The 13292-nt window shown below is 33.2% G+C and overlaps 2 protein-coding genes across 11 annotated transcripts in view; one reads left to right on the top strand and one right to left on the bottom strand.

The window, feature by feature from the left end:
* LOC106678149 (putative inorganic phosphate cotransporter) overlaps nucleotides 1-10363 on the top strand; it is a 78669-nt gene extending 68306 nt beyond the window's left edge. For 5 of the 7 annotated variants that reach the window (XM_014416504.3, XM_014416506.2, XM_014416501.2 and 2 more), the window contains 2 exons: nucleotides 674-818; nucleotides 2376-2511. In XM_014416504.3, the coding sequence (XP_014271990.1) occupies nucleotides 674-818; nucleotides 2376-2422 (192 nt within the window). In that variant the 3' untranslated portion in view covers nucleotides 2423-2511. Of the gene's footprint in view, nucleotides 1-673; nucleotides 819-2375; nucleotides 2512-5386; nucleotides 6088-10278 lie in introns of those variants that run through there. The other 2 variants (XM_067050020.1, XM_067050021.1) reach the window with 2 other exon arrangements.
* Nucleotides 8748-13292, bottom strand: part of LOC106678147 (vesicular glutamate transporter 2.2) — a 20251-nt gene continuing 15706 nt past the window's right edge. For 2 of the 4 annotated variants that reach the window (XM_014416497.2, XM_014416498.2), the window contains 2 exons: nucleotides 11175-11413; nucleotides 8748-8956 (listed from right to left, as the gene is read on the bottom strand). In XM_014416497.2, the coding sequence (XP_014271983.1) occupies nucleotides 8768-8956; nucleotides 11175-11413 (428 nt within the window). In that variant the 3' untranslated portion in view covers nucleotides 8748-8767. Of the gene's footprint in view, nucleotides 8957-10347; nucleotides 10468-11174; nucleotides 11414-13292 lie in introns of those variants that run through there. The other 2 variants (XM_014416499.3, XM_014416500.3) reach the window with 2 other exon arrangements.

Genomic DNA, 13292 nt, shown 5'->3' with positions numbered 1-13292 from the left:
TATATATATATATATATATATAGAGAGAGAGAGAGAGAGAGAGAGAGAGAGAGAGAGACTTTATTAAAAAAATGTTGTGCTGCCCAAGTTCATCGGACTGCCTTATACACAGCATAATTATAACTAGTGAATCACAATTAATTATAATCCTATTAATAAAAATTGTCACATTATAAAAATTTCTACATTGTGCACAAGAATTATACCTGATTTATTTTTTATATTTCTAAAATGGTTAGAACACTACAATGGTATGAAAAGTCCTGCTCTTTTTTGAATTCATTGTTTGATAAAAGATTGGTCAAAACTAGAAATTTTCCTTACACATTCAGATTAACAAATTTTGGAATAATTTTGTTTTTTCCATTAACCATTTTCATTTTTTTGCTAAACATTTGTAACTCATAGTTTTCAGTTTAGTATCCTATTTATTCATTATGGTTCTCCTCTCTTGATTTGTACTCAATAAATATTTATTTAGTTGGTTACACTAATGGTCGGTGATTGGAATACCAGCATGATGATTAATAAAAAAAATAAATATTATCATTGCACATTAAAAAAAAAATTCTTTTTATATTTTCTGAAGACTTGATGATAAAACTAAGAGAAAACAATAACTATGAAGTAAATAATAATAATAATAATAATTAAAAGAAAATGAATTAAACAGGATTCTGATAGTCCACAATCTGCCCTTCGAGCTAAAGAAGCCATTTACTTCTTTATTGCTATGTTTTTTCTTTGGAGTGGAATTATGTGGGAACTTCTAGGGTCTACCAAAGTGCAACCATTCAATGATATCAGAGAAAATGAAGGTAATATAATTATATTTATAACGATTACAGAGTAGTATTTCTAATTACTTAACATATTGCATGAATGTCGTCAATGATAGTACTTTTTTATTCATTTTTCTTAAATGAATCAGATTTGAAAAGTTTGTGGCAAATTTTTTGTATTTTTGCTATTATTAACAATGACAATTAGAGACTATCTGCTTCCTTATTTCAGATCATTTTTGTTTGTACCATTTTCTTTATATATAGATAGATTTTTGTTCATTTCATTTTGTTACCAACCATGGGCTCTAATGTTTGTTACAACCCTATGTCCATATAAACCGCTAGAGTCCCTCATTTAAAGTAAAATACCCCCTAAAATCCTCATTTAAAGTTCTGTGGGACTCTGACATAACGATACTGCATGGCCATCTGCTACTATATTGCTGAGAAAGGCTCTATAGTAGACATTACGAAATAAGATCAGTCTGAAAAACTCACTCCACAATCACCACTCACTGTTGAAAGGTTAGAATGAAGACTTTTTTTAACTTTTCTTTCACTTTTTCTTAAACACATTATTTTAATTCCTGCACCATTTGCAAATAAAATAATACCAATTAGTGTCCTAAAATTAATAAATTAATTCAAGATTCTTGATATATATATAAAACAGCATGAAACCCTCCTCTCCCGCCCTCCATGGTAGGGCTTATCTGACTTTTACAACAGAAAATTATAGTGAGTAGGTTGGTTGATGTATAACACGTCACAATCTCACAAAAGATCATACCACAAAACAAAGCCATCCTTCCCTGCCGGACCACCCCACTAAGAACCCCCGGGAGAGACGGCCCTATACCACTTTTGAAATATTTGCTTAAAACGGGGCGAGGAGACTTTAAGAGAGTTAAATATTTAAAATGTGCCTGAAATGGAAAAAACAGCGTTCATAGTAGTAATAATTAGAAATTAGATTTTTATGCTTCATGGCGAGACTCATTACGAGCTTCCTTTACTCAACCATACCTCTTATGTAGGTTGTATGTCCATGAACAATACAATTTTTCTCTTGGTCTTAGTTTGCAGTTTTCAACTAAGAAGGATGAATCTTACTTCTTCAGAATGTTTACTGTTGTTACACATTTCATTTTTAAAATGTTGTTTTTGTTTAGTACAAGTTTTTAGTAATGATTTGTAATTTAAATTTAATTATTTAAATGATAACTCTCTTTTCACTTGATACTATTTTATGTTAGAAATACAATGAAATTTTGTTTTTCCCTTTTTCAAAAATACTATCCCCTTCACTAGATCCAATTCTCACTCCCTAATTTTTGCTATGTTTTTTTTTACGCTGATTAATATGATGATTACTGATAATTATGAGAGCCCAGTGTGCATAGGTTAAAGTGACACCTAAGAAAAAAATGATATAAAAAATAGTAAGGTATTTTTAATGTTTTAATTGATACTGTGCCGAAATCATCCAGATTTATAAAAATAAACACATATTTATATACATATTTTCACTTTTTTATTACATTTACATTCCATCCCCGGTTGATTAATTTTATTATTTTTTTTTCCTAGATGTAAAGGAGAAACATTTCCATGAATCTGAAGTTATAAAAATTTAATATGTCATCTGAAATAAGATACTTTGAACTCTGTAACATCAGTCAAATTAGAAATATGGTGCTTTAACATTGAAATTTTTTAACACTCATGATTTTTTCTTCAATTATTCTTATAAAGATAATTTGTCAAGTATAAGTAATTCTATTAGTTTTAGAATAGTTAATAGATTTTTTGCTTTCTCACTACCGAAGATAAAGATGTTTAGTAGTAATCATGCAGGAAATGATGTGAGTTTATATGTCTTTATTTTGAAAATGACTTGATTTTACAATTTGGAGAAATACTGGTGATCATTGTTCAAATGGTCCAGTATTAATTATACAAAGTTCATCCTCTATATTTGTTTCACTATGAGAGTATTCTGCTGGTCAAACATGGCTCTTCCTGTTCATTTTATTGTAAAATGACAAATCAAACTTATTGAATAATAAAAATATTAATTTTTCAATTCTCATAAATTGTTTTATGTCTAATAGGTCAAAAAGTATCGCCAAATATAAAAATACAACATAAAAGCTCTATTATATACAATACAAACCAAAAATCCCTATCTAATCATATAAATTGTGATCATAAGCATGAATTCAGTCTTCAGATATTAGATTATAAAAGAGTACAAAAAAAAAAAATGAAAATAAAGATAATCTTTTTATATAAAAAAATAAATAAATAATTTGGAAATACATTAAATATATAGGAAGATATTAAGTTTATTCCAATCATATAATAATAATAATAATAATAATAATAATAATAATTAGTTGAGTTGCCTCCTCCCTCTCCTCACAGTCTCCCATTAAACTTTGAGATCTGATTCTAGTTGTTTACCATACTACATTGTTAAAGTTGTAAATTTTATAGTGTTTTATGATTTTTATTCACCCAATAATAGTAATAAGAGTAAGTAAACAATATAATGGTTATTTATTAAATCGTTTTTTCTGTTAATAAAAAGAAAAACTAATTAATTGTATTCAATTGTGGTTATACTTGTATTAAAATAATGTTAAATTGTAGAAGTTAGAGGGGAACACAGCATCCCTGAAACATCCTAAAAAAAGAAAATATGGATTAGAAACGATTTGTTTTTAAATCCTGACAATACGGCAATTGAAAAATTTATAAAAGTGTGAAGGTCAGATGATGAAACTAATGAATTAAAATCATTATTAAACTAATTAGCATGTGGAAATGGTGAGGAAGCTGTAGTGGGCTATGGATTTGCCACACCTTTTTTAAATTCCTAACCCCCTTTTGTCTGTGCCCTTCCATGTAAAAATTATATTGAACATGGAGGTATATAAAGAAGTGTACCAGAGAAATTAATTTATTCATTCATGCTGCTCAAATACATCACATTACACATTACACAGCATACTGATCAATCTGTGATCGGGCATATATAAATTACATATTTTTATATGATATAATATAATAGATATATAACATTTTTTTTTCCACAGTATTATTTTTATGGTATCTATATTAATAGATATGGTCTTCCCATCTTTCAAAAACTGTTCACTTTTTTGATTCAGTATAAATTAGCTTAAAGGTAGTTATGCCCTAAGATAACACAAATCTTCACCTTGCCATCACTTTTGGAAGCTGCCTAGATATTGGCTTGGGTCGGGATAGATCCTCCCATTTCTTTTCTGGACTCTGTTCTTTTAACAAATTTTTATGTTTATAAAATTTTATAATGTACACCTGGCCAATGAAAGGGCAATACATTTTTGTTGTCTCCATGCTAATTCATCTTTAACTAGTCATGCTATAGCATGAGAGATGGAACACGTAACACTTCTTCATAACAGAAGACCCGCCCCAGAATCTCTTGGAAAAAGTGGGTTATTAGATTGTTGTGCCCTGTTTATAAACGAAAAATGAGAACTTGTTCTCTTTGTGTGAGTTGGTGGATGGCATCTCCGGGGTCTTGATGTGGGTGGCTCCTAATCCACCAATGCCTTATGGTAGCTTTAATATGCATTTCTTTTCATCGAGGACAGTCAAACTGCAGACCTAACCCCCTGTCCTTGGCTAGCTGGTCAGCCCTCTCTTTTCCAGCAAGGCCACAATGTCCAAGGATCCATTGCAGGCCGATTCTCCTGTGCATGATCATCAGGCTTTCAAGTTCCTTGGCTTGTTTTATCAATTGTCAATTTTTAGTTTTCAAATGTCATTATAAGGTAAATATTTAAGGTATAAGCCCCTAAATTTTATTTTATTTAAGAAAACTCGAAAATTTTCACTCATTTTTCATTTGGAGCTTCACATCTTAAACTATCTACAGCACATGAAAAACTTCATAGGATATTATTTAAAGTAAAGTAAACAGTTACTTATTTTACATAAGTATTAAATATAATGTAATTCAAATGAACTTAATCGATTTGACCAAAATTAGATATATTCTATTTTAATAAACATGTAACAGTAGTTCTTCTAAATTTCTTCATATTTACCTCTTATTTAACTTAAAATTAGTTATTTTTCGACCCCTATATTTTCTGCTGAGTGATCAGTGTATTAAAAAAATTTCCAACTTGTATTTTCGTTATTGGTATTCCCATAGCCACGTATTGGGACATCAACACAATTCTAATCTATTTAAAAATCTATCCTGAATATTTTATTTCCCTCTCCCATTCCCAAATTTACTTTTCTTGTCATTATCTACTACTTCTTAACAGTGTAGCGACACGCTATTTTCTTATCTAGACTGTAACTATACAGCCACCGTAACCATGATCGCATCCCGCCAAAATGAAGAGCTGCATTTCATTCCTCCTTGGAGCATCGCCTATGTTTTCTCTAGCCATTTATTGTGCTAATTTGTTCATTAAAATGTAATTTTATAATGTTATATATAAAGATATAAATAGTATTATAGTTGTTAATATGTTGATTTAACAAATAAAGTTTACCAAATTACTGAATCACAAAAAAGTTAGTTCTTACAGGTGGTGGCTTTCACCGGCCTTTGTATCGTTAGTATAATCAATGCCCCGCTGATGGTGCTGTAACAGCACCTTCTTGGAACAGCAGATAAGACATTCAGTATATTCTCCCAACCTTTATTAATATGAAGAGTCTTATTTCACGCTGTTGGTGACTTCCTCCTTCCACTACCTCTTATCCCCTCGTAGGACCTAGCAGCCAGCTACCCGCTGGGCCTAGCTACCCCTGGAAAAGGGTGTGAACATACTCACTGATAACAAGGAAATCATACGCTGATGGACTGAATATCTCAAGGAGCTTCATAGTGAGAGCATTGAAGGCAAATTAAAGAAGAATAACATCCAAACGAGTTTGGTGAGGAGGAAGATTATATCAACAAGAAAGATATTGAAGATTTTATAGCCTTTCTGGAAACAGGAATATACCTTCATGAATGACCCGGCGGCTGGCTACCCTCTGGGAATGCATTCTCCCTTCATACCTACAGGAATAGTACCCGGAAGGACGAGGTTACCATCCTTAGAGAAATTATGGCTGTCTCCCCCATAAGTCTCTGGGATCTATCTATGCAATCCTAATCAACTACCTTACCTAAATTGAACAGGCATTGTCAAGGCCTTCAGATCAAGAGTACGTAACGTAAACATTGGAGATAGATCGTATAGTGTAATAGTAATCTTCAAGGAAATATGTAAGTTGAAAAAATTTGATTTAGATATGTAATAAACCATATTCAGGAGTGTTTATTCTTATTCCTTTTGATTTTGAAGGATCATTAAATTCTTAGTATGAAAGTTTACAAATGTAACATCCTAGACTAATATAACCAAAAGCATAGTATGTTTAATATTCAAAGACCATCAAACGGCATAGATTGTTAACCAGTGCGAATTTGGTTAACAGGGATTTCGAAAGTAATCTGAAGCAAATTATTATGAGTAGCAAGCCAACTTTTCTTCATTTGTGAATTCAGGTGAGAAAATTTATTTCCATCTACTCTTCTTTCATCTGCAGAGTTATTTTCACTTGTAATAAAGTTTTTATTTATGAACGCATATTATTGGCAAATATTTGTGACTGAGGTTAACTTCATTTTTTATAAAATTGCCAGCTTGTAATAATTTGGATGATTGAACGGCCTTCACGAAAATACAACAAATTTTCTAAAATATTAAAAATGATAAATAATTTCTGTTATTTATTAAAACTCAAAAAATAATTATAAAAAGAAAAGTCCGCGATTTTCTGTTGTAAAAAAAATATATTTCCTCCAATTGGAAATTCTAGAGATAAATGCACTAGAAAAGGTTAGAAAATTAACAATATCTCCGAAAGAATGGCCACACGCTATGATATAGCTAGAATGAAATTAAAATTTCAAAAATTGTAAAGATTATTGGAGGTGAAAATGTATACTGGTTCATGGTGTAGTTTCCATTTGTACTTTTGTTTCTCTAACATTCAAATGTGAGGAACATGTCACATTCAAACCTTATTAACAGAAAAACGCCGGGCAAGAGCGAGGTGGCACAGAACCAGATATCCTTCTGACCAAACTCATTACAATACATTGACTGACAGGCTAAAAACAAAAATTAGAGAACACATAATTCAAAATTTCCAGAGCCTAACAGAAAACTTAAATACCACCGAGAAATCATTATGGACAACTACTAAAATACAAATCCCTCAACCATCCACATATCACTTAAAATAAGACTTGGACACGATCAGATGAAGAAAAAACTCAAATGTTCGGCGAACACCTCTTTAAAAAAATCCTGATATCCTTAATCCAACCCATCGTGAACATGTTGAAGCAGAGATTACAATTCCACTCCAAATGACCCTTCCTCCTAAAGCCTTTCATCCCATAGAAATGATAAACATCCTCCACCAATTACCTTCTAAAAAAGCTCCTGGCCACAATCATATCACATCTCATATTCTGAAACAGCCCCCTTGTAAAGCCATCCTATTCCTTACCTATTTTTATAATGCTACCCTCCAATCCACCTATTCCCCGACCCTTGGAAAATATTTATAATAAAATGTTTCCCAAACCCTCCAAGCCACTTGTATATCCATCTTCCTACCGTCCTATTTCGCTACTGCCCATTATGGTAAAAAAACTGGAAAGATTCTTATTAAAACGCCTCTATCCAATCCTTGATTCATATCATGTTATTCCTGACCACCCGTTTCGATTTAGAACATCCCATACAACAGTGTCATCGAGCCGTTGATGTCATATCTTCCACGTTAGAGCGCGGAATGTACTGCACGGGAGTCTTTCTCGACGTTGAAAAAGGTTTAGATCCAGGTCTGCTGTATAAACTTCGTCAATTCCTCCCCCCTACATATTTCATTTTAATCTACTCCTATCTCTCTGATAGAACCTTTAAAGTAAATCATAACCTAGCTTGCTAATCTCTGTTTTCTCAGTTCGCCGGTATTCGTCAGGGTAGTATCTTAGGTCCCATTCTTTATACGGTTTATACAGCTGATATCTCGACCCTCCCTAACACAGTCCTAACAACATACGCTGATGATATATGTATACTATCTGTAAACAACGACCCTACTAATGCATCACAAACTCTACAGATACATAACATCCATTGAAGAATGGTGTCAAAACTGGAGAATTAAAATAAATCCATGAATCCCACCAGATCACCTTTACTTTCCGTCGTAAACCTCTACCCTCCTGTCCTACAGTGTCCTTTTTATATATTCTACTAACGCCTGTTGAACAGATTCGATACTTAGGACTTCATCTTGACAAGATACTTTACTTGTAATCCACATAAAAGACTGAAACGACAGAAAACTGTTCGTAGATTTCGATTGCTACAACTCCTACTTGATAAACAATCTAAACTTCCCATTCACTACAAAAAATTATTATAAAGTATGATAATCAGACTAATTTGGACATATGGAATTGAGCTCTAGGGTTCTACCAAACCATCAAATTCCTCCCGCATCCAATCCTTACAATCCAAAATCCTTTATGCTCCTTATTACGTTACAAATAATCTCATCCACAAAGACCTTAACATCCCATTCGTTGCAGATTTGGCCCAAAACAGATATGCGTTTTTTCACTCCAAACTCCTTACCCATCCTAACCCATTAGTACTTAATCTCTCATCCTTAACTATACCTGATAATCCTTCGAGGCTTCTGAAAAGAAGATGGCCACAGGACATTCTAATTTAAATTAATGCTTGAAGTACCACCAATGAGTGGTTCCTTCCAAAGATTTTCAAGTGTTTGAAACATTCATCCAATTTACTTATTTTATTTACTATTTTGTACAGTTTTAAATTACATTAAATAAATAATAAAAACAAAATGTTGGTTTTTCCTTCATAAAGTTATGGTAAGTTTAATTTAACGCGTTTTATTATACTTGTTTCTTCACTTTTATCAAAAGGTTGTTCTTTGACTTCCCCTAAGAACATAAATGCTGTCCCTGCTATAAAGTAGTTCAAACTCACGATATCATATGCCAAGCGCCAGCCTTTAAATTCTCTGTCTGCCAACCATTCATGAAAATTTGTTCCCTGTTAGCAAATTCATCAAGTTTTAAGTATAAGAAATTGTTAATTTCATAAATATCAGAATTTTAATTATTTTATTAGTTCATCTTTTTCAAACTAAACCACTTCACAGTGTTGTTATGGACAATATAGATAAAAAAGATGTATTTTCTTATTATTATTGGTGTGGCAGACCGTGGAGGTCCAAGGCCTCACGCGAGGTACTTAGGAAACACATCGCGCGTTTCATGACGTGGTCACTTCCATGCTGGTTCGTCACTTCCACGCCTATATTTGTGGGTGCCACCCATAGACTAACGGGCCTCACAAATGCCCGGAGGGGGGGAAGGGATGTTGTGGTTTTGGAGTCGTTAACGGCGGGCCACTTCGTTTTCTCCAGGACTTTTTCCTCACAATATTATTGTACAGGAACTACTTTTCATCCCCAGTTGTCAACCTCTTTAAAAATAGATCATTAACATTGCGTTTCAGAAGGGAATCGTTAATGATATATATCCAATAAATTATTTTCCGTCAAATTATGAGGAACTCCTATCCCCTATATCACTTCGAGAAACATATCCCGCAGCCCCCAAATGACTTGAGACACTTGTATGAGATACATTAAGCGTTTCTGCGATATCCGTGTCGTAGAGTGAGGGTTGTCTGTGACCAATGCTTGAATTTGGTTGTGAATCATCAACAGTTGAAGGACAATTCGAGCGCTTTGCGTCTTTCAAGTCAAAATTTCCGATTCTGAACCGAGCAAAGCACTTACGGACGGTGCTCTCTTCTAAGGCATCATCGCCATACACACTGCAACTTTTGATAACCGTCTGTGCAGTAGATTTTCCTTTTTGGAAATAAAAAGTCATTAAATGACGAAAATTAATTTTTTTCTCTTCCATTTCGAACAAGCAAAATACCACTTAAAGATAAGGAATCTCGGTTGAAACTGATGCATAAAAGCACCTTAACTAAACCTTTTTTTTAGAATATGTAAACATGATTGACCAAGTAAACATGATCTTATAAACTCAGAGAGGATTAAATTGAAATATTGAAAAACGTTACGAACTTAACTTATTTTACAACCCAACATATTAGAATGTATTAGCTGTAAATTCATGAGCGATTTTGACTCTCTAAAAAAATAAATGGTTTAATCCTTAGAATTATTCTATATTACTATTACTATATTATTACTACATCATATATCTCTTTCCCTTATTCCTGGCTTTCCCCGGAGATAGCACCTATTCCAGAGATTGGTCAAATATGATATCGAAAAATTTAATTGTATTAATTAAAAGATCATAAATGTTTTAACTCTTATAAATTTTTAGTTACAGAAGTTTTTGGAAACAAGAGCCTGGCGAGCCAATACTGAGATAAAAGGAGGGAATGTTCTTGATGTGGCGATAACCCATACCGGGTTAAAGGGCTTGTTATGATGAAATTTTCTAATATTACTTGTAGTACTGTGCAACACTGCATTCTGCATCGGTCCTAGGATCTTTCCTGTTTTTTTTTGTCTAAAGTAAGTCAAAAAGAAATTAGTGTCTGAAGAAGGGAAAATTGATAAAACTAAAGAAAAATATAGTACAAACAATTGATAAAAATATAGAATTGAAATAAGCTGGCTATTTAATCCCCCAAAAAGAAGAAAAACAAAAAAATTTCATCAATTACCTTTAAATAACAAACTATTTAATAAATGTTCCAGGATATTTAAAGAGAGATTCAAATTCTACACCCTAATAGACTCTCCTCAATCAAACCATTAATAGAAATGATCAACAGCAAAGCTGACTTTTTATAGTTTGTGTAATTGTTTTAATTATTCTCTCAGATCCTTATATTTTCTAATGTTTTAATAAATAATATTTGCATGCATTTCTTTCTTTAATATAAGCAAAATATCTGGTTTGTTAGGAGCAATAGTGTGATCCGTTATGTTGATCTGACCCAAATATACCTGAAATGTTATTTAATTATATATTTAAATTATAATAAAAGCAGTTTTGAACTTTGCTACAGTATGTCAAAACTCTTTGTATCCCTTTCATAGTTTGTTAACAGATAATTGCCTTCCATTTTTCACTCCGAGAAATATCCTGAATTTGCTACTGCTAACAGTGTATATGGTTTGGTTTATGGGTCGTTTTACCAAACCTTATATTCATAATCTAAGGATGCTTTTAACTATTAGATAAAAGAATGTTTAATGACAAGAACTAACGTATTGATTGTACATCTTCAATGTAAAATGAGGTCCAACAACGGAGCCTACATTAGCGATTCCACCGACAATGCCAGATGTCAGTCCAACATAAGTTGGCGACAAGTCATAGAAGTTCATGTAGAATCCAAATAGCTGGAATGCACTTAAGATTAATCCAAGGTGATGAAAAACCAAAGTCAGGACTAAACTCTCAGAGGCTGAACAAAGCATAAAACAGTAGGCAGCTCCGAACTGGGCTGGAAAAATAATATTAGTTCAAAGTTATTTGTTTTTTAATTATTATTCAATCATGAAGGTCTTTTACATCTATATTGAGATTCATTTCACTATAGAGTTAACTTACACCACCTTACATACAAATTTTAATCGAAAAGATAAAAAAAAAAAAAAGCTGTATTACATGAAAATTCACCTCACTATGTCGGCGACTATACCAGGAACCAACAAGGGGTATTAACTATAAGTCCACCTACCGGAATCTGCAGCTAAGCAACGCTGTTCCAACTGATAAATATTTCTTTTCCTCTCTTCTCTCGAACCGCAGAAACGTCCATGATGCCTACTTCTTCCTTAAACAAGTTCAATAGGCGGAATTCTGGCTATTACGTACGCCGCCTAATAGGAGAAGGCGAATCAAAAAGCACTAATTGTCCTTAAGCAAATTTTGTGGTAAACGGAAACCATCTGTCTCCTGTATGATTCAGTAAGCATCGCATCTTTCCAAATTGGAGCTGCATATAACAAAATTGAGGAGACGACAGTAGCATGAAGCCTTCTGCGACTCTTCCTAGGACCTCCAACCTTTGACATAAGACGTGACAATAAGAACGCTACTGTAGTAGATTTGGCGCTGATTTACTCCGTGTGAAGATTAAGCCGGAGACATGCATCAATCATGGTTCATGGTATTTTAAACAAGACTGGGAACGAATATAGTGCTTACCTACAGTGGTAGGTATGGTCCCGGTTTGCTTCCGGCCAGTAAGTAGGTGAGCCTCGGTCTTATGATCTGCCAAGTGAGTGTATGTGTGTAGCTTTATAACAAAATAGCGTTTACTACAAAAAGTTTTAGACAAGAACAAACAAACTATAAAACTAAATACAACTACGTTGATTAAATTTTGTTAGGAACTAGGTCTGGAAATAAATACGGACAAAACAAGATAGATAGTAGAAATGGGAACAATTTCGGTGATGTGGATTAAGGAGGAAATACAGTTGAACTGGTTTAGCATAGATTTCTATAACGTAATATACTGAATATAGCTTGTAGCAAGAAACAAGAAGTTCAACTACAATCCATCAGAACGCAGCACCTCAAGCCTCAACGAAACTCTTAAATTTATATATTATTTTCTTTTGTAAAAACGTATTATTATTTGTACATATTTTTAATTTTTATATATACTACTGAGCAATGTCAATAAAATAATAAATAAACGATTCTAAAATAATGCATGAAAGTATCTCAAACAGATAAGACCGCTTCTAGGTCACAGCCGTATGCACTAGGCCTGTAAATAAGGGTCTTAAGAAACCTATAGTTCACCCTTCATATGATCTCTCTTCTCTACCTGCTATCCCTTTGTAGGTTCCGGTGGCTAGCAACCCTCCGGGCTTAGATATCCCCTTCGTCTCTATAGGAATAGTATCCGGTAGGACGAATGCACCTTCCTGCTGGACCTCTGGCAGGTAGTTCAGGCATACTTCCCTCGTGTCTACAAGAATAGCATCCAGCAAGGACGAGGTCACCATCCTCCGAGATATAACGGATGTCACCCGTTAGTCTCATCCTATCTAATCATCTTCCTTGTCAACTACCTTACTGGACACGAATTGGCTTCTGGACAAGCAGAATCAGAAAGGAACGAACCCATTTCTCCATATACCATCCAGACGCTGTCTTTTTCTTTGCTGCCCACAAGGAACTATTGTAAGATAACGTGCTGTCCATTATTATACTCTGTTCTCTCAAAGTCTCCAATTCTTCCCAGATATGCTATCCTAGCGCCTGTGGATACTATCTATCTTTCTCATATTATCACAAGGAGATGTGGCTTTAGTTTATATATATATATATAAGTTAAGTATTGGCGAAAGCAAAATGTCAAAAAA

This window comes from Halyomorpha halys, unplaced genomic scaffold (genome assembly GCF_000696795.3).
Source record: "Halyomorpha halys isolate HHAL.00 unplaced genomic scaffold, Hhal_1.1 Scaffold126.1, whole genome shotgun sequence".
Taxonomy (NCBI): Eukaryota; Metazoa; Arthropoda; class Insecta; order Hemiptera; family Pentatomidae; genus Halyomorpha; species Halyomorpha halys.
The sequence above is the reverse complement of the archived record's forward strand: the minus strand, read 5'-3'. Positions and strand labels throughout refer to the sequence as shown.